The sequence below is a fragment of the Temnothorax curvispinosus genome, unplaced genomic scaffold (assembly GCF_003070985.1).
Source record: "Temnothorax curvispinosus isolate PA1 unplaced genomic scaffold, ASM307098v1 QBEX01009183.1, whole genome shotgun sequence".
NCBI classification, from domain to species: domain Eukaryota; kingdom Metazoa; phylum Arthropoda; class Insecta; order Hymenoptera; family Formicidae; genus Temnothorax; species Temnothorax curvispinosus.
Window position 1 is genome coordinate 137947 of NW_020218963.1, and position 19928 is coordinate 157874.

General features: G+C 35.4%; 5 protein-coding genes, 1 long non-coding RNA gene and 2 other non-coding genes across 12 annotated transcripts in view; 5 read left to right on the top strand and 3 right to left on the bottom strand.

Moving 5' to 3' along the window:
* Positions 1-38: 38 nt before the first annotated feature.
* On the bottom strand, positions 39-3361 carry LOC112458791 (glutathione S-transferase theta-3-like). Of its 3 annotated transcripts, none has more exons than XM_025022597.1 (5): positions 3155-3361; positions 2830-2923; positions 746-896; positions 489-669; positions 39-401 (listed from the first exon to the last, which is right to left on the bottom strand). In XM_025022597.1, exons 1-5 carry the CDS (start codon positions 3201-3203, stop codon positions 244-246), a joined length of 633 nt encoding a protein of 210 aa, XP_024878365.1. In that variant the 5' UTR covers positions 3204-3361; the 3' UTR covers positions 39-243. The 3 variants fall into 3 exon arrangements, with proteins under 3 accessions (XP_024878365.1, XP_024878363.1, XP_024878364.1); XM_025022595.1 differs by lacking the exon at positions 3155-3361 and adding an exon at positions 1876-2092 and having other exon boundaries at positions 2830-2913; XM_025022596.1 differs by lacking the exon at positions 3155-3361 and adding an exon at positions 1876-2113 and having other exon boundaries at positions 2830-2901.
* On the top strand, positions 991-1420 carry LOC112458792. Its single transcript, XR_003041245.1, has 2 exons — positions 991-1171; positions 1330-1420. It is a non-coding gene; the product is annotated as an uncharacterized LOC112458792 (long non-coding RNA).
* Positions 3362-3566: 205 nt separating the features above from the next.
* LOC112458790 (protein rogdi) lies at positions 3567-7305 on the top strand. 2 transcript variants are annotated; one of them, XM_025022593.1, is made up of 6 exons: positions 3567-3951; positions 4228-4299; positions 4406-4540; positions 4669-4947; positions 5054-5263; positions 5338-7305. In XM_025022593.1, the coding sequence occupies exons 1-6, from the start codon at positions 3916-3918 to the stop codon at positions 5404-5406; spliced, it is 801 nt and encodes a 266-aa protein (XP_024878361.1). In that variant the 5' UTR covers positions 3567-3915; the 3' UTR covers positions 5407-7305. The 2 variants fall into 2 exon arrangements, with proteins under 2 accessions (XP_024878361.1, XP_024878362.1); XM_025022594.1 differs by having other exon boundaries at positions 3936-3951; positions 4127-4299.
* Positions 7306-8284: 979 nt separating this feature from the next.
* Positions 8285-19928, top strand: part of LOC112458762 (poly(rC)-binding protein 2) — a 124203-nt gene continuing 112559 nt past the window's right edge. The window contains exons 1-6 of the mRNA XM_025022546.1: positions 8285-8374; positions 8822-8900; positions 9402-9496; positions 9930-10045; positions 10334-10457; positions 10704-10755. The gene's annotated coding sequence lies outside the window, so the exon portion shown is untranslated. The remainder of the gene's footprint in view (positions 8375-8821; positions 8901-9401; positions 9497-9929; positions 10046-10333; positions 10458-10703; positions 10756-19928) is intronic.
* Positions 12093-12164, top strand: Trnap-cgg. The gene has a single exon. It is a non-coding gene; the product is annotated as a tRNA-Pro (tRNA).
* On the top strand, positions 12443-13994 carry LOC112458766 (signal recognition particle 19 kDa protein). Its single transcript, XM_025022553.1, has 2 exons — positions 12443-12655; positions 13070-13994. Exons 1-2 carry the CDS (start codon positions 12609-12611, stop codon positions 13461-13463), a joined length of 441 nt encoding a protein of 146 aa, XP_024878321.1. The 5' UTR covers positions 12443-12608; the 3' UTR covers positions 13464-13994.
* On the bottom strand, positions 14052-16909 carry LOC112458763. Of its 2 annotated transcripts, none has more exons than XM_025022550.1 (6): positions 16792-16909; positions 16251-16382; positions 16007-16135; positions 15159-15397; positions 14831-14929; positions 14052-14499 (listed from the first exon to the last, which is right to left on the bottom strand). In XM_025022550.1, the coding sequence occupies exons 1-6, from the start codon at positions 16841-16843 to the stop codon at positions 14140-14142; spliced, it is 1011 nt and encodes a 336-aa protein (XP_024878318.1). In that variant the 5' UTR covers positions 16844-16909; the 3' UTR covers positions 14052-14139. The 2 variants fall into 2 exon arrangements, with proteins under 2 accessions (XP_024878318.1, XP_024878317.1); XM_025022549.1 differs by having other exon boundaries at positions 16007-16141.
* Positions 17554-17625, bottom strand: Trnah-gug. The gene has a single exon. It is a non-coding gene; the product is annotated as a tRNA-His (tRNA).

Sequence of the window (19928 nt, forward strand, 5' to 3'; positions counted from 1 at the left end):
CAAATAAATGGATTGAAATTAAATAAACGAAATAAATATTGGTTTAGTTTCACAATACGTGTAACACGTATACAAATGTGCTTATTTATTCAAATTCAAAGAATGCCAAAAATTACCAAAATAAAAACCATCAAAGATATTATCATCTATCGATTAGAATAGATTACATATATGATATATATGTATGTATATATGGACGTCATATTTATGGACGTCATATGTAGAGTGCTATTTGTATTACAATTAAAGCTTGAAACTAAAGGGTTTCTGTGGATCTTGTGCAGCTATTTGATTTAAAAATTTATGAGCATCTTGATAGTGAGGGCTTGTTTCGGCGGCAACTTTTTCCATCCAGGCGGTCAGGCGTGGTCTCCCCTTTTTCGGATCGTAACCGGCCAATCCTACAAGACAAAAAAAATTCCTCATTGCTCAAATCGTAAACACGCGGTGTAGAGTAATATCCTGAAATCGAAATATTCATGGCTTACGCGGTTGTTCCAATTCGCAAGCGCAGAATATATCAGCCACGCTAATCGTGTTTCCCGTCAAGAATGGTTTATCTTTCAGCCATACGTTCTCAATAATGTCGATGCAATCGTTCATACGACCTTCCAATTCGGCGACCTTTTCCGGCTTTGCCGGCTTACCCCGCATGACCGGATTAAGAAACTACATTTGAAAAGATATAAGTTTAAATATTTTGCGCGTAGAATATATTTTAGGTACACAGAGAAATGGCATTCACCTTCGCTAAAAAATATGCTGCGCAATGAAGTCTCGTGTTGAGATGTTGCCACTCGAGATATTCGTCAACTGTAGCCTGTTTTCTCGAATCGGACGGATACCAGGGTTCGTCCACTTTAAACTCTCGGCACACGTATCGCGTAATCCCTACGCTAAACCAATCAAAGGGAATTGAAATGATTAAATAATTAACCCTTCGCCCGTAAACTGGGTCATAAATGGCACAAGCCGAAATTCAAGATAGAATACCGCCGAAATGAAAAAAGGGGGGGGCTTGCCGTCCCTCGTAAAAAAAGTAGGTAGTGGGGAGAACTCATGCCCAAAGTTTCGTTGGAATTCGCCAGTGTGTGCTTGACCAGCAGCGAGTCAAAGTGCGTCCAGTGCCACTATTGACCCAGTTTACGGACAGTGCCAGACTTTCGTGCAAGTAAGTAAAATTAATTTAACGTCATTTTCATATTACTACAGTTATTTTTAACTTATATAAGTGATATTTTTTTATGATTGTGTATATTATATATACCTATAACCTCAAAATTTGAGTGGATGAAAACACGTGTAAAAAGAAATTACATGTACTTTCAGGGTACAATGGATGATCAAGCGACAAATATCAGATATTATTTACGAGAAAGACGATTTTATATGATTTTTTAATAAAATAATGTAAAAATTACGTTAAAAGTCTTATTTCTCCTTAACCCGAAAAAGGCCATTTTCAATCCTCAGAATAATTATACTTTTTAAAAATGACCCATATACAGAATTTTTTTCTTGAAAGTACACATATTTAACTATAAAACCTCGTTGGAATTTTTTATTTTGATTTAAAACTCAATGAGATATGATTTTTTTAATAAAAATGGATTTTTATCAATTTTTTGCATAAAGAATTATTTATAAACAATTTATCTTATAATGAATCGCTAAATAAACTTTGGGATTATAAAATAGGATAGTATACAAGTATTACAGAATTTTTTCAGATTTTTTGAACACTATTTACTAGGTCAAAATAACGACAGGACATTTATGACCCAGATTACGGACGATGCCAGTCAAATTATAGTTTACGGGCGAAGGGTTAAATAAAAGTGTCACATTTATATTATTCTGCGGAGAGAGCGATACCTTTCACCAAGTTTGAAGCCGTCGTGCTCTATAACGGGGACTTTCTTGAACGGATTAATCTGCTCAAATTCCGGAGTGTATTGCTCGAGATTCTTCAGATTTACAATCTTCTTTTCGAACGGTATGTTACATACTTTGAAAAATATATATAGTGCTCTCGAGGGTTGTGAGAGCAGATCGTAATACAACTTCAAAGTCATGATTGAGAAAGAAAATTCTAGAAAGAAATAAAAAAAATCTAAAAGGAATAAAAAGGAAACGTGAATACAATGCCTCAAGCGTTATTTTCGTATATTCATTTTAGTTTTGATATACAAAATGTGTGCTTCGTAATTCATAATATTTAAGGTATGTTACGCCAAATTTCGTGCCGTAATCATTTTGAAATAAGATATGATCTGATCCATCTCGAATAAATTCTAACGTCGTCTCGCAACATATGGGGCTGCATCGTTACGCACAAATTCCCTTTAAAACTGATAACAAACGTGAATTTCAGGCGATATATGCGCCATTACAAGATAACCAGGTTTTTTAATATAAGGGGCAATCGATTGTATATACGTACGTACGTTAATTGTACGTTAATTATATCGGGTGTTGCGTCGCCCTTAAGAGCGAAAAATCGATTTATCTGTCAATAAACCGGCTTTTGATAAACAACAGCGAGATTCGTGCGAGCTGGTGGTTACCAATGTAGATCACGTTTATTCCAACTCTTATTTCTTTCTAGTTCCAAGATGTAGAGAAAGATAAAAAGTTTAATGAAAATTAAAGTTAATCTGCATTAATAAAAATAACATAATAAACATAAGTCGTTCGTATTAATTTCCAAACGATGTTATTCGAGTCGATCGGGGGGATCTCGGACGATATTAGAACGACCTTTGACCTCCATTAGAGAAAAACATAACGGTGCTCCTTCTTATAAATTTAGCGACCACGTATACCTACTTAAGATAAGATCGATGCGGATGCAACAGGTCTCGGGTCTCGGCCTCGGCGAAGGTAATCTTGCGACACGGAGGCGGGAGGCGGGAGGATAATCCTGCAATAAATAACAGAAAATTACGGATAATCTTGCCGCGCCGCGCCGCGCCGGGTCGAATAATCACGAAAGTCGAAAATGCAGGTGATCGTGCAAAAATCGAGCACGGAAATGGCGGCAATCAAATCTTCCGAATTGTTTTCCGAAAACATATCACTATCAATACATTATCGATGCCTCTATTCTCTATTGTCATCTCTACTCTCGTTACCAAATATAAAGTCTTGTTACCCGACGCGAATTGATAAGGTCCACGCGGGCGACGATTCGAGTCTTTCATTCAGTTTGACGCGTCTTCTTGAGCTGGACGCCGAGTTATCGAGTGAAATAACCCGTACGTGGGCCGCGTGTCGCTCGTAAGTCGTTAACTCGTATAACTCGACACCGCTCGCGATTACGTGCCGCCAATCCACTCGCCGCTTAATTCACGTATGTTGCGTATGTGTATTACGAGAAAACTCACTCACTCGCTCGGCGACGGCGACGGCGACGGCGACGGCGTTCGAACCGGGAATGACGGGGCAGAATGATCCGTTCTCTTGAATGTATGTTCGCTCTCGCGCGTGAGAGGGGATCGATGATATATATTTCACGATCACTTATCACAATCAATCGCAATCAATACCGAGATATTAGAGATATTAGTGATGCTACCGATGCCACCGAACGCTCCACAGTCCACATTGCACATTGCATTGCACATTGCACTGGCTCGAGTGGAGTGTGGAGTGGCTCGTCGACGAGGAACGGGCAGGAACGGGTACACTCGCCAAAATCTCGTATGCCATATACATTCCACTGTATACAGATACGCATATTTTGCGTGTACGCGCACACACACACGTAGTCCATTAATCACATATGTATAAAGTTGGGCGCTTCAAGTGCAACGCAACGACAGGTGGAGACACCAGGCCGCGTGAAATTCCAGTGCCAGTAGTGCCAAGTGCCAAGTGCCAAGTGCCAGTCAAGTAGTCAACTCCAGTTGAAAAATGGCGGACTGCGAGAAGGAGGAGGCACACAATCTCGTAAGCTATTTACATTTACTTAGCGTTTATCTAATCGGCTTAAGAGGCTCGATCCCTAGTCATCACTCATCAGATAGCGAGGTCCCTGCGTTGCGTTAAATTATTTCGTGCCCGCTCGTTTCGTCTGCTCGCGAGTGGGCGTTTGAGGTTATGCCGTTTGACATTTCCCCGATAGTAGTACACTTGGCACTTGGCACTTGGCACGGATACCGCGAACCGCCAACACCCTCGTCTCCGATATCGGAATCGATAACGCCCCGTTGAATTCGCTTTCAGCAAATGGAGTTCGAGTGGGTGCTCCACGAAGAAGTGCACTCCTCGTTGTCGCAGCTCCGAAACATTTTGATGGTACGTATAATGCGAATTAATTCTGTAAGTGCCCAGCACTCAGTTCCGTCCGCGTCGTCGAAAGCCCACGCGTTATTAATCTTGCCGCTTGCGTGTTTATTTTAAGGAGTGTGCTCAACGCTTCCCATTGGCTCTCTTCGGTAACGATCAGCACAATAAAACTGACAGATTTGTCTTTGCGGCCCCGCATGATCAAGTAAAGTGCGTTGCTGTGCTGACGGGCGACAGTATTACAAATGCGGTAAAGTGTGCCTTTAGTGCATCTCTCTCAAGATTGTGCACGGGAGATCGATTGTAAATTGTAGTAAACGTATAGTCGCTTGCCTTGTCTGGGCGCGCCCCATTGAGATATATTTCCCATGCTTGTAGGAAGTGAATTTTAAGGTGCAGCGACAACAGAATGTTAATATGAGGACGAGTATTCAAAGTGAACATCCGTGGAAGTTGCAACAAATTCAAGATGCTGCTAACCACTTGCAGCAAGGCATCGCCCATATAGACAACGTAGACAGACATTATCTTTTTAAAACGTCGGATGAAGTTATGCATGTGCTAGGTAATATCCTGGGCTGCCTTCAGAGGAGCAGAACTAGCTTGATCGTCCCTAGGAAGAAGACAATTGATGATCTCATCAAGAGTCGGAATATGGTACGTAGTATCCAATATCTTATTCCATTCTAGTAAATCTAGTTCTAGCGTTACTATCGCTGACACGTAATAACACGTAAAACCACCTTATTTTTTTTGTTCACAGAAATCTCTCAATCCGAACCTTCCAGAGAACTTGGCCATTAGCTTTTACATTCAAAGCTACAAACTGGTTTTAGCTGTTTACCAGTTAGAAAATGCTCATGGTAGCGTCAAGTACGAAACTCAACAAGCGGAATGCAGCGTGCCATGGCTGAATGATGCTCTCGTATTGCTTACTATTGCCCTACAACTTTGTCAACGACTGAAAGACAAGGTTTATTATGGTTGTTTAATTTAAAATTTTTGGTTTTTGACTTATTAAACTCTCTAACGTGTTGAACTTTTCAGATATGTGTCTTTTCTCAATATAAAGATTTTACGGTAGGTTCTCGAGTTCCTTCCGTGATGGGCTGGTAACCTAACACCAAAATTCGTTTTTTCGAATAAAACTCAGCGTACGACGGTACATGCAAGTGAGAGAGAGATAGAGAGATTTGGCCTCAACTGGTAACATTTGCTCTGGCCTTTGTTTTTACATATGTTACGTGTTGTCCTTTTATCGTATTTCTCATTGCACTAGAGTTCTAAACGTTTTTAAACGTGATTATAGTGTGCGCCTAGTGTATAGTAATGTATGGTGTATTGTAAGCTACTGAGAGATACCCGATCAAAGATTCACATGGAGAGGTGAGTCATCAATGGATAATAACAACGTTGCTGTATTATTGGCCAGAAATGGAAGATTTTGACAACATTTTGCCAATTACTGGTGTGCCTATCACCATGTTGTACTGTGTTCTTCCCATTTCTGTGGTAGTTTTCCATGATCGTGTAAATCTAACTTTGGCATATACCTAACATCTAAAAATTTGTCATTTTATCTACGACGTGATAGAATGATATTTAATACGTCTACTGTGATTCTAAAAATCTACGCTGTAATCCTCTCCTTACTGGATTAGAACATACTTTCGTATATTAATCAGTTCTTTATTTTCTTCATTATATTCTTCATTATAGATTTTTGCGTGTATATTTACCCAACGCACGTGTGTGCATAATTACCATAAAAGCATAATTTTTAACTTAATTTTGTGGAACTATCAAGTTATTTGGGAAATAAGCTTTTACATAGATATATTTTAACTTTGTCGCAATGCTTGGTGAAATTTAGGACCAGATTTCTGTCAATGTCGGTAATTTATTCATATCATAAGTCAGCATCATTAGAGTGAGCGTGAACGTTAAAATAAAATTGAAATCTGAAATTAGAAAAAAAAGGAACGACTCTTGCCAATATTTACTTTCTAATCTTTCTAAATTTTTCAAAACATTCGGAATGTAAACTTTAGATGCAATAACTTGGTATCTCTTTGCTAATAAGAAGGCGTACTAACTTAACGATGATTACTGTGTGTATAGTTATTGAAAATGCCATTTTATTTATCAAGTATTATTTAAAGATAATAAGTAAATAAATACCATGTGCCTCACGAGATTCCGAATTTAGATAAAATACCAATACTTTACAAGATGATACAATTTTTGTAATCGATATTTTGATTACTAAAATTGTTACAGCGCGGAAATAAATAGTGTGTATATGTACACACACACGCGCGCGCGCGCGCGTATTTGAAAAAGAAAATATTGCCAAAGAGAATGTTGCTCTAGGTTATTAACAGTAGGGAAAGGATTAAGATTTATAATTAAAAGAAGTGCTTAAATATAATAAGTAGTTAGTACGTCGTTTAGTAAATTAAAAATGTGTAGGCAAAAATAAATCTCTATATGCATTTCTTTGACGGTTTAGTGAACGTGTTTAAAATTATGTTTCAAAGAATTAAGGATATAACAATTATAATCTCTTCGAGAAAATTTACACAAAAGTTTTTGTGTGTTATTGGATGAAAGAAGAAAGTTAAATTTTCATTCGACACATCGAAAAGTGGAAAGAAAATCTTGCCCAAGTCATTATTGTATAGTATTTCCACAAGATTTATATATATGTGTATATGTTTATATCTATTAAGATACAATGTTTATATATTATTTTAATAATTTATATGCTTATTTTAATCCGTATTGTAATCTAATTCGAGACGACAGAAAGTTGTAATATTTTAAATATTAAATTTATATACAAGATATTGTTTATTGTTACATATATTGTATGTTATAATTATAAATACGATCCAAACACTGGTACATTTTAACGTTGTCTTGAAACTTTATTAGGTATATTAATTGTACTTATGTACGTTACGTGTTTAATTTATTTACGACAATTAAATAAATGTATGAATTAAACCATTATCAACTTTGACATATGTCTATCACAATCCAATTTTCGTATTAATCCTTATGTGAGTGACCAAGTATTTGGGTACTCGGGTAATTAAGGTGTTGAACAACCCTTGGTCCTCCTCCTGTCTTTCTTGTTGGATCAATCTGTCCAAAAATAGTGTTAAAATAATATTCATTATATTTAAAAGACATTTCTCACAAAGTTGCAGCTCTCTAATGCGGCCAGAACATAAACAATTTTAATTTTTTATGTTGTCAACATATGTAAACAATATCTCACTCACATAAGGATTAAATTTATAGTGACCGTAGTCCCGTTTATCCGCTAAATTTTAATATTTTATTAGATTAAAGATTTATTTTTTTTTTTAACAGCCCATTTGAATTTCAGTTGTCTCTCGCGTTCGTAGATAGCATACTAACCAAGTATTATTATCTCTGTAGCTCGGTAAAATATCGTCAATATATACACGATGAGATGAATTATTCATATTATAATACATGGACAGACGGAAGGCAGCAATATTTTTTTTATACGTTGTATTATACCTAACTATGCGTATACTGTCATGTATAGTAAACTTTAATAATACCTGCAGAGAAAAACCTGAGATCAAATAATATGTATACCCGAAAGGCATACATGATATAATGATTATTTATTAAAAATGTATTTTTACATAATATATTTTGGCAATATTAATAAGTTCAATTACTGCATACCGTACATGCAATATTTAAAGTAAAGCGAAAAAATGACTGCTATATGAGGCAAGCGTGTAGCATTTATTGTTAAAATGAGAAAAATGCATAAAATAAAATGCGAAAGTCAAAAGGGAACGTGTATGTATGATAGTGGCGTTGCGTTGCTCTTGGCGCGTGAAGTTAAACCGCGCGGAAGACGACGCCGCGACGCCGGCCGCGGCCGCGACGCGCGACGCACTCTCGCCATCTTGATTACATTCTTCTTCCGTTTCCAGAACGCGGCGGACACGGGACGGATCACGGGATCACGGGGATCACGGACTGAGCTCCGGATCGGCTCCGGACTGAGTGGCGTCGCGACTCACTTTAAATAGTAACGTATATTAACCTTGCGTTCATTATTTATCTATCATGTATAGTATAGATTTGACGTTCGGGAATTGTTCTTAAAAAGTACGTATAGTTCGGGCGAAGGCGCGTCGCGCGAGCAATATCGCGAAAGGGACGATCGTATTTTCAAATGTCGCGAATGTCATGCATGGATATCTGTCAAGAATATTAATACGCCTATTTGCTAAACTGTAAAATAACCATAATAAAAAGCGGGTACAATATTTCCTACTCGAAGCTCGGAAAATATTCATAAGCGTGAAGTTAAGAGCGGGACAGCGGGACGCATTAAGTGACAGTGACGCCGCCGCAGCGCTCTTATGGCGCGAGAAGTTGCCCGCGCGACGCGCGACGCGCGACAGACGAAGCGCCTCCGCACTCCGCGCAACTCCGCGGACTCCGCCATGTTGATTATACGTTCTTCTTCCAGAACGCGGCGCGGCGGACCGGGCGGACACGGGACGAATCGGCTCCGGACTGAGTGGCGTCGCAGCTCGCTTTAATAACTGGTAAAAATATCAAAAATTGGACTTCCATTTGTTATATGATGTATACCGCAGTATCTGTCGCGTATAGTATTACACATTTCGCGCTCCGGTATTGATACGTCATGAAAATACGTATTTCGCGGTACGTATAATATACTTGTTCGGCCGACGCGACGGTGTGTCGCGTCGCCGCGCGCGGGCAGTCGCGAAAGTGACGATCATATTTTCGAATGTCGCGAATATCGCGGATATCTGCGGATATCGCGGATATTCGCGGATAAGAATATTAATACGTTTATTCGCTCGAATACGAAATAATAATTGTAGTAATAGGCGGGCATGTAGTATTTCAAGTATTTTCCTACTCGGCCGGGACGCGTATGTACGTATAGTGACGCCGCGCGCCGCCGTCGCGTCGCATTATTATTAAATATCGTAGAAAGTATATGACAAAGCCGCGATCATTGTATTCTATAAGCTTGTAATCGCGTTTAATTGTAATCAATATTTTGTTTGTTTTAGGAAATAGATGTAAGTGCCACGAAGAATAGCAACGGAGAAAGAAGAGAAGGCAGGGGAGAAGCCGAGGAGACGGTCGATCAGGTGTGACAGATAAGGTGAGCATTTCATAATTTTTATTTATTAATTAATACTGATGAAAATAATTGTTTATTTGCGCAGTGTATTGTGTGTGTGTGTGTGTGTGTGTGTGTTTTTAAATCACTGTGAAATGTAATGTGTATTGAATGTTTAATACATTTTGTAATAAATACAATATTTAATTGCCTTTCCGTAATTTGATTGTATATCTCATATATACGGTCGTATTCATCCACTTATTCATTTAAAATATTGTAGCTTATTTTTTAAGATTTTTTAAATATTTAATAAATTATTTATGACTTAATTAATATTAATAAATATATATAAAATATTACTTGTTAATATATCAAATATTTCCAAATAATTAAAATTTATAACAGTTGAAATTATATCAGAATTAGGATATCATATAGGATATTTTTGTTTGAATATTTTTGTATGTTACAGATCAATCTTGTATATAACTCCTCTGTTGTATGAGGCAAGAAAAAGGGTTCAGATAAAAAAACCCAAGAAGAGGAGGAAGCCTATTGAGTGGTGTCAGACTCCGACGAAACATTACGGTAAATATTATTTTTTATTTTGTGTAAAAGTAATTTAAGTTTTTGCTAACGTGTTAATTTGTTAAAATATATGCGTTATATATACTTTAGTCGTTTTATTTTTTATCATGATTTTGAAATAATAATTAGAAAGAAAGAAGTATTTTGAAATTTTATAAGATTTTATTTTTGTAAAGATCTTTTTTGGAAAATGTGTAATTATTTAAGTAAATGTTTGATTGAATGATGAATAAGAAGTTTGACGCGTAAAAAGTATTTAATATCAAATTATTTATTTATATGCTTCAGAATATAATGACGCGGAAAGTGTCACATCATCGAGGGAGCCGACAACGTGAGAATGCAGCCTGAGAGGAGGAGGAAAAGGAGGAGGCCTGGGAAAGGCATCAGGCGCCAGCGGAACAACTTTGGGGTAAATGTTTATTCTTGAGTTTTTTGTTTCACCACAATTTAGAAATAATAGTTAGAAGAAAAGGAGTAATTAAATATTTTATAAAAATTGATTCTTGTAAATATTATTTTTGGAAAATGTATAATTATTTAAATAAATATCTAGTTGAATAATGAATAAAAAGTTTGATGCCATAAGACGTTTGTTTTAAAACATTGGGTTTTTTTAATATCATTTTAACATGACTTTTGTATTTGTATGTTACAGAATCAACGTAGCTACGTGGCAGAAATAATTCCGTTGTTGCGCATCAGGGTCGGTGAGTGATGAATAAACATATATATATTAAGGTAATTGATAACTGAATTTTACCAGTTAAAGTAATGATAATATGACGTGAGATCCACGTGTATATATATATATTTATATATTGTTATAAAATAGAAGATTTTTTTTTAGTTAATTATCTAGGTAATTATATTTTAGAATCAATTTTACATTACTTAAAAATAATTTCAAATTAATATATTGTACAAAAAAATAATGTTAAAAATTTACAAAATACAAAAAGATATTTTTTATGATTTCTAATTGTATAAAAAATTTATTATCTCTTTCGGATCTTACGTCATTTATCTGAATTTAAATTCCCAATAAAACTCCTAAACGGTCTCGAAAATCAAATTCGCGTACGCCGCACGGTTGTTTGATTTCAGATAATTGCTAACTATAGGTATACTAGATAGAGATTCGGATAGGTAGGAATAATATGGGTAAAAATATTAGATAAAAATTGGGTAGGTATACAGGAAAACGAATGAGCAAGGATATATGTATAGTTATAAGGTGGGTGTGATTTTCGTCAATAGAAGGAAACTTCATTAATATTATATAATTGAAAGAAACTTAGGTAGGAATTAGGAATAAGTAATACGGGTAGGTAGGAATAAAGCGGGAGGGTGTGATTTAATAATGAGCAAAAATTAATTTTCTTTGCAATTTTAAAAAATTTAAATTTGTGAAAAGATATATTAATATAATGCTAAGAATTATGTACAAAACGATATATCCTGTTGCAAAAATAATTAATGATATAAAATTGTTATGTACAATATAATTGAATTGTATAATTTAATTTGTATAAACTGGATTACACAAAATTGATAGATTTTATTCGACTATTGACTCTTAAACTGTACTTTTGCGCAGCACTATTTACAGCAAACATATTTTTTCCAAGATATTGCAAATATGATTGGTCCATTTTTTTATAACAAACGGAATTTTAGTTAATTTTTAAATTGAACAACATATATTTATATGCAATATAAGGATATTGTGTATAAGTATTGTTTCTCAACACGAAAATTATGGGCGTAGCCCCAAATTATAATTATGGAATCGCACCAAGTATATGTATATATATAAGGTATAAGGAGATTTTATCGGCAGTGTCAAAACAGGTGTATGCTAAATAGTTCAAATGTTGAAAATGGATGTGACAGCCCAGCAAAACGGTAAGTGGTACATATACATACAAGCAAAACGGCCGCTCATCAGATTTAATTCTCACTGATGGTAAATATACATAATGTATACAGCTGTATATAAAGCGCGCAAAGACTTCAGGTCAATCTTTGGCACAAGCTGTCATATGGCTCGTTGGTCTAGGGGTATGATTCTCGCTTCGGGTGCGAGAGGTCCCGGGTTCAAATCCCGGACGAGCCCGTGGTTTCATACTTTTTGTTTTTCGTCGTCAATACTTAATTAATCTTATTTTTTTTTTCTTATATCTTTATTTAAAAGCAAATATATATAATTATTTAAACGCACGTATTGCACAAAATTCGTGTATAAATAAGAATATTTCACATTTATTTAGCTGCACTTTAATGAAGAGTGCATAAATTAATTCTCTACAGTTTATATTTCTCGGTTTTTTCATAACTTTTAGTTTTGTGTCATCGAATGATTCTGATAGTGTATTAATAAATGCTATACTTTGTTTAAATTTCAACAGAGAAATTACAAATCCACGTTACGTTTGTATTTTGAGCCATATTTAGTGAACATAAATCCGGAAATTCTAAAAGAGCGTGCAACATATGGTACACTACAGCTGGTAACGTGCTACTCTTGCTACTCTTGCTAGCAATAGCAACATTGAGCGACATGTCGCTTGCGTGGAATCCTTCGAAGAACCACAGTGAGCGTGAGAGGTAAAGTGATAATGACAATAAATTAGAAAGATACCTTCAAATTAAGGTATATCTTTTAAATATTAAGTTACACAATGTTTCTTTAGCTCGTAAAAGTACATTACGCTTTAGTGCGTTACCTAACCTATAAAATTGATTTGAACGAATTTATGGGTTTGTTTTCTATTGCTGAACTGGCTGTGCTAGTTCAGCAATAGCAAACAGACCTTATATCTAATGTTAAAATTGAATTTATAGATAAAACAGGTTAAAAAAGCTACAATAGACCCTTTCATTGTGAGAGGTTTTGTTTTGGAAAGTACCTGAAATGAGCACTTTATTTTCAAAGAAAATATTTGACATATTTTATTTATTTAAACCTTTACTGTTGTAAATTTACAGTCTGCCATTGTTTCTCATGCTGTTCTTTTACAGGTGGGTATGCATCTATCCAATATACTTGAACAGCAAGAGAAGCTTGGCGGGCGGGCGAAAGTTGGCTAAAGATAAGTGCGTGGAGAATCCAACGCATCAGGAAATACGGGATGTTCTACTGGCGGCAGGCCTCAACGTAGGCGTCGAGAACAAGCTACATCCGAAAGAGCGTAGCAAGGAGCCTCTGTTCCGCGGTCGTATTCGCGTGCAGCTGAAAAACGACGACGGTAAGCCGGTACGGCCGGAGTTTCCCACCAGAGATTCTCTGCTGGAGTACGTCGGCACCACGATTACGAAGCTGAAGACTCGTCAGGGTAAGCAGAGCTCTGGCGAGCAGGCGTCACAGCCGTCTACGTCGACTTCGAAGAAAGGAAAAGGCAAGGGAAGGAGGTAAAGAGGAAGATTTGGAACTGTGGAAAGTGAATTTTTATTTATACATGTATGTTTTACATTTTATATAAAACATTTGTATATATATATATATATATGCTCATATTTAGATTCTATACTGTTTCACACAATATATAAGACAGAGAATTAAAGTAATATTGTAAATGAAGTATGGATTTCCGAAATGGGTCGTCATTTATCAGATAAACTTTATCATAAATTCTTCTTTACTCATAACTCTCGATTCTCCAATCAAATTCTTATAAAATCGAGAGATATGCGATGAAAGTCGGGATTGAACTTAGAGCCATGCGTCATGTTCGGAGAATTAAAGTAATTACTAGTTTTTATATCTCTGGCTCAAAATTTGAATAAAGAAAATCTTACACTGGGTTCTATTATTAGATTTTCAAATTTTAATTAAAACTCAAAATAATACAGGACGATAAAAGCATGTTACATGTATACATATTTTAGTTGGTTCGGAATAGAATGATTGAAATAGGTCGATAAATAAATTAATGTTCAAAATTTTTAAGAATGTATAATTAATACTGTTTATTAAGAAGAAAATTTAATAATCATAATTTGCTTGTTGTACGAATATGATGTGCTAATAAAAACAAAAAATACACAAGTTTATATTTTGGATAGATTAGGTATACAATATTTAATTTATCTTATGATTTATCGGTTCCATTTTTCTTCTCGTCTTTAGAAATGTTTCTAGTTGCATCGTCAGATTTTTCCGTTTCATCATTAGAATATACAGCTTTGTCAGTAGTTAAAACACTTCTCTGTTCAGTATTTGCATAATTCCCGCAAGAAGACTGTGGATTAGACGCAGAAGTCAGCGGGTCCGGTGGTGTGTATTGCGATACAGGTTGAAAAACATAGCCAGATATAGGGTGGAGCATGTTCATCAAAGGACTATAATAAGAAGTGTGTGGGAGATGATAAAGCGTTGGTTGTTCTGCGTGTGTGATGTATGGATACTGTGATGGAGCATTAAATCCGACATTTTGCTCAGCAAGTTTATTCTGGAAAAGATAAATTGTGATTTATAATTGTTCTCTTGCTAAAGGTGAATTAAATGCTTAGTCGGTCATTTATAATTGCATTCAATAACTTCAGCAATCAAACAATCATTTGTATCAATGTCACAACTTGTGTGAGTGTGTGTGTGTGTGTGTTAACAAACAAAATGTTGCAATTTCTCCTTGGTTTTAATGACACAATTCTTTATTATAATACTTCATTATTTACTAAGGAAAAGTTACAAATTTATGCAATAATCTACCATTAAATCCATCTACCATTGAATGACAATTACGAGTTATGAAACACTACCTATATTATTGCGACACTTACTGCATTATTTCTGGCGGTAGGAAGGTTGGAAGTAGAATCACCATTATTTTCACATATTGGTTGACCAACAATGCCTGTATCTGATGTATCCGATGGCAACTGATAGGAAAGGATTTAATTGCTGCGTTAATGTTTTTTTCATTTTAATTTGTTATTATATATATATATATATATATATATATATATATATATATATATCTATTGATTAGGAACGTACGATTAATTTCTTAGACTTTTACAATTTTATCTAAAAAATGAGAGGCACAGACATTCGTATTATAGAATCAATGGCTGCAAATTATTCTGTTGTATCACATTAGTTACTTACATTAGTGCTTCTGACGATCCCGCGATGGTGATGATACAGACGAGGATGTAATACATGGTGCAAAACGTGTGCGGGAAGTGTGACCGCTCTGACCAAAGCGTGGTGGATAGGCAATGGTGACTGAATAAACGGATCGTACAATCCGGTTGTTGGATAGGTGATAGCTGGATTCGTCGCCCTTAAGATCGGAGGATACATCTCTGCGCCATGCATGATCGAACTCACGTACGGAGCGGATTCTGATACCATATACAACGGAGAGTCGCATGTATTCGAAGAAACGGGACTGGTTAACGATACGCCGTGAAATCCGTCTTCGGGGTTACTTTTGTCAACTACGCCCGAAAACGAATTTGTCGCAGAATCGGCGCTATCGTAAGCCGCATTGAACGCTCTGACAAAATGGGAGTGACCAGCCGCTGGTCCTCCATTGATAAAATACTGTGCCACTTTCTCGGCATCTCCTACAAGGTAATTCGACAGCTTTTATTCGAGATACCCCGGCTTTAGAAATTTAAAAAAATGCCTCCGTGGCATTTCTTAGGCATTTATTAAACGCTCTTTGGAGTTTTAGAATCGGATTTGGATACCAATCAGTTTTTTTTTTATGAGCAAAGTTGAACCTCTATCGTCAATAGTTAATTGTAAAACTACTTTGTGTAAAACTACTTTTAGAGGAAAAGTTTTCAAACATCGTTCCACATGACGATGGAATTTTTGAAACTGAAATACGAAGTGAGGCATATGTGGCACTTTTTCTGAAGGCATGCCTTTCCAAAGAGACTTTTGAAACATTTTAGTGTTGAAAGTTCAGGTGCTTTGGACAACTATATACAATTTTATCTTACCTGGTCTGAGACGACGCCTGTATTTTAATATAGAACGCACATTTCGCTCCTCATCTGTCAGATCCTCGGAAAGCATATTCAGTTCGATGGCTTGAATTTCTTTCTGTATGCGATGTAGGCATTCCGAACCTGAAACTGTACGGTATTGTTAAAACGTGATTATGGGAGATTATATATATATTTTTTTTTGGCAACTGTCTTAGCACTTTACATGGAAGATATATTTGTAAATGTATGATAATACCTTCGTCACTGCCTTCATCAAAATTGCATTCACAGTGGCCGTTCGCAAATACCGCGGTCGCGTTACATTGTACACATAGCAAATTGCAAGTTTCGGCGTCGTTTGCGTCCAATAAAATGCCATGAATTGTCACTGCAAGCACACGTTACGTTCATTACGACATTGTATAAATTAAATTAGTAATGTATAAATTACCAGTAATAACAGATACGTGTTTACAAATCTTTTAGAGCGTGTAACATTAAGAGAGAACAATTTAAACCACATTTTAAACACTTGAAATTACTTCCAAGAATATTTTTCTTTTATTATCCAAGGTTTTCAATATAAAAAAAAAGAAATAAGAAATTCTTCGATTTGTACAGATAATTAAATGAAAATTTCACGTTTATCTAATTAAATAAACTGATTTTCATAAAACAATTTATGTACAAAAAATACAAAAATACAAAAAAAAATAATAAATTCTCGATATAGTTCTGACAAAATTGCTATTAAGATGTTATGAAGTAATATTAATTGAAAAGATTTTTATACGAACTAGCGCAGCACAAAATATGAATTAATAGGAAAAATTGATGTCGGCTAATCATGTCGGCCGATGATTAACGAAAGTCCGATTAAAAATTTCAAGTCTGATACGAATCGTGCTCGATCCCGCACTGCACTGCTATGTGGTGGCGAATTGTACTTTTATTTATAATAGTTTACAATTGCACAATTCGCGAGTGTATGCTGATCATTCCTCAAATTGTTTCCCTGACAATGCAATTTTGCATATTAATTTACCATGGATGCATCCAGTTGCATAACGCCACATCGGCGTATCAAATGTCACAATCTGTTAGTATTTTTGGCAAAGGTATTCGAAGAACGATTGCGACAATTATTGCATTTGATTTTGCTGTACGTCAAAGTTTTCCTTTCATCGCGGTTTTATTGAATACCGTTCAGCTTATTACAAGGAATGAATCTATATAATTTATATACGCGGACAATTCATAGAATTATATGCAAATTGATAATCATGAGTCGGAAGATTTAAACACATTTTAATCAATATAATAATTATAATAATTATTTAATAAAAATATTTATAAAAATATTAAAAATAGGAAGAAAAATATTTTTAGTAATGAGAATAATTTCACGCAATTTTGCACGGTTAATAAATTATTTAAAAAATAAATTAAGGGCAAAAAAAAGAATTTGCTGTGATAGTGCTGTCAAATAACTGTTTAGTTAATATTTAATGCGAGATAAAAGAAAAAAAAACCTTCACCGTGACAATGTTTTCACGCATTGCCGTGACCAGGATTCGAACCTGGGTTACTACGGCCACAACGTAGGGTCCTAACCACTAGACGATCACGGCTACTGAAGGTCGTGTAGAGGAGTCGTGTTTTTAATGTTAAAGGCGGCACGATAAGTATACTTATACTTGCAAACGCACACGTTACGTAATTGTAAAACGAATTACGTCCATCTCTTTTTCGGATAATCGGGTGACGCAAGTATAATAAGGTCAGACCGTTAAAACCGCACATGTAGCAGAAGGTGTATCGGAAATTTTATTATTGAAATTCCATTGGACATTTTGTTAGGAAATTATCGAAAATCATTATTCGCGTAAGTTTTTTTTCCGGAAATTTTATAATTGTAATTACGAAGCGAAATAAAAGATCGCGCAATAATTTATCACGTCACGATAATCCGCGAATCGCGTCGATTAGTGTTTTATCGAAAGAATTTGTTTCTCACATCCCTACATTTTTAAATAAGATTGGCATTTTTCTCTATCTCTCATAGAGATCGTGTCACGAATGCATCCTGCTTTCTTTGTATGCGATTTTAAGAGACGATCGTTCTAGAATTTGTGATCCGAATGCGTTAGACGTTAGACGAACTCGCGGCTTTGTGTGATTTGTGCTATTTTATATATTTTATTACAACTTTATCAGTTTCTGGCTCTAAACTTACGCGATTTGTATTCTCAAAAATAAATTTTGGAATAGCAAAATCATAGGAATTCTTATAGAATTATGACTGTCGAAATTTTAATTAGTGCATCGATTTTTCAGAAGAATTCAAAGGATTGATTTTTTAATTGTCCATTATCGGTAAACTCACTAGTAATTTTATCGACTGTTGAAATCACCGCCTTTTTATTATATTATCATTATAATTACCGATATAAAAAAATTTTAATTGTCGGTATTTAAAAAAAAACAGCAAAAATCGAAACTCTTAAAAACTGCGGTAAAAACTTAAAAAATTTACACAGTATTAGAAATATGAACAAGTTAGAAGGTGACAAAATTTAAACTTCGAGCTTTGCAATTTAAAATGCTTTATTGCATAAATTATTTTTTATTATCTATATTAAAAGTATAATCGTCCATAATTGATGCAACTTTGTATTTGTGTCGCCGAATGTATCGTATTCAGACGTGTATTGATCTAGTTAAGCAGATAGTATTTACAGAAGAGCTCTCAGTAATCTTTTACACATACTTTTACATAATTAACGTTTTGCGACAGCCGTAATAACTCGTAACTTTTATATTTTATGAATAAGTTTAACCTACTGTGAGAACTAAAATGTCCTATTCTGGATATTGAATTTTTTTTGCCTTAATTACTAAAACTTGTGTTCTCTTTTATATCCTATATTTTATTTTATTTTATAATTATGACGACTTTTATATACACATATGTATATATAATGGATTCGATATACAAATCTAGTTATCAGTATATAAATTATATTACAGCTTTCAAATGGGATCAGAATTACATAGTGCATGAATAATTTGGATGTCGTGAGTTCTACTGCTCTAACACGAGTTATATGGGAAGTGTTAAATTTTGAAAATTTCGTTTAGCTAGATTGATTTCATTATGCAGTGTGTATCCGTATTCGGCTTAAAGTTATTATGTTTGAAAATCTCGTTACCTGTGCATATAATTTAATCACTATAATCCTAATATGAGTCGCATTAAAAATGTGCAATTTTAAGAATTTTATTGGAACAAGTATAGATACACCATTAATCGATGTAATATTGAATCAGTCGATATAATTAAATACTACTTTCGGTTCAAACGGGAATAAATTCTTGGAAACCACTAAAAATAGTTCAACTATTTTGGCATTGACTGTGTCGTCGCTAGAAATGGTCGCCTTAATGGTACATCGTGCGGTTACGTTCCTGGTTTGTCGTATCGTGGCATCACGGAGCTGTGAAGTGTGAACCACTTGCTGTCTCATGCTCTCCCGATCATGAGAGTCTCCGGGAGAGCCTATCCCAACCAAGCCGATGCGGAGAATCCGGCATCGTCTTATATTCATACCTCTCTCTCTCTCTCTCTCTCTCTCTCTCTCTCTCTCTCTCTCTCTCTCTCTCTTCTCCGATCCCGTTGCCTCCCGTCATCTGGAGTGTGGCATTCTAGGATCGCGATTGGAGAGACTCGAGGGTACGCGACGCAAAAGGATCTGTAATAGCGAGTCCCGAAGGAATCGTGAAGGTTACTAGCGTTATTCTATGACTCTGCGAGTCCGGATCCATCGATCGCTGAAGAGAATTCGAATCTGTGACGCAACCTGCAGGGAGAAGCGGAGAAGAAGCTCTAATCTCGTTATATCTCGTTATACAGAGTGATCTTGGAATCACCGTT

What these genes read in the sequence shown, in the direction of transcription:
- LOC112458791 (XM_025022595.1), bottom strand. Translation starts at nt 2,075, where the DNA reads ATGACTTTGAAGTTGTATTACGATCTGCTCTCACAACCCTCGAGAGCA. An exon ending in GGCTTCAAACTTGGTGAAAG is followed by an intron (nt 897 to 1,875) that starts GTATCGCTCTCT and finishes TGATTGGTTTAG; the next exon opens with CGTAGGGATTACGCGATACG. An exon ending in CAGCATATTTTTTAGCGAAG is followed by an intron (nt 670 to 745) that starts GTGAATGCCATT and finishes TTTCAAATGTAG; the next exon opens with TTTCTTAATCCGGTCATGCG.
- LOC112458766 (XM_025022553.1), top strand. Translation starts at nt 12,609, where the DNA reads ATGTCGCTTGCGTGGAATCCTTCGAAGAACCACAGTGAGCGTGAGAG. An exon ending in AACCACAGTGAGCGTGAGAG is followed by an intron (nt 12,656 to 13,069) that starts GTAAAGTGATAA and finishes GTTCTTTTACAG; the next exon opens with GTGGGTATGCATCTATCCAA.
- LOC112458790 (XM_025022593.1), top strand. Translation starts at nt 3,916, where the DNA reads ATGGCGGACTGCGAGAAGGAGGAGGCACACAATCTC. An exon ending in GCGACAGTATTACAAATGCG is followed by an intron (nt 4,541 to 4,668) that starts GTAAAGTGTGCC and finishes CCATGCTTGTAG; the next exon opens with GAAGTGAATTTTAAGGTGCA. An exon ending in GTCAACGACTGAAAGACAAG is followed by an intron (nt 5,264 to 5,337) that starts GTTTATTATGGT and finishes TGAACTTTTCAG; the next exon opens with ATATGTGTCTTTTCTCAATA.
- LOC112458763 (XM_025022549.1), bottom strand. Translation starts at nt 16,843, where the DNA reads ATGATTAGCCGACATCAATTTTTCCTATTAATTCATATTTTGTGCTGC. An exon ending in CAGGCGTCGTCTCAGACCAG is followed by an intron (nt 15,398 to 16,006) that starts GTAAGATAAAAT and finishes ATATGGTATCAG; the next exon opens with AATCCGCTCCGTACGTGAGT. An exon ending in GGATCGTCAGAAGCACTAAT is followed by an intron (nt 14,930 to 15,158) that starts GTAAGTAACTAA and finishes CTTTCCTATCAG; the next exon opens with TTGCCATCGGATACATCAGA.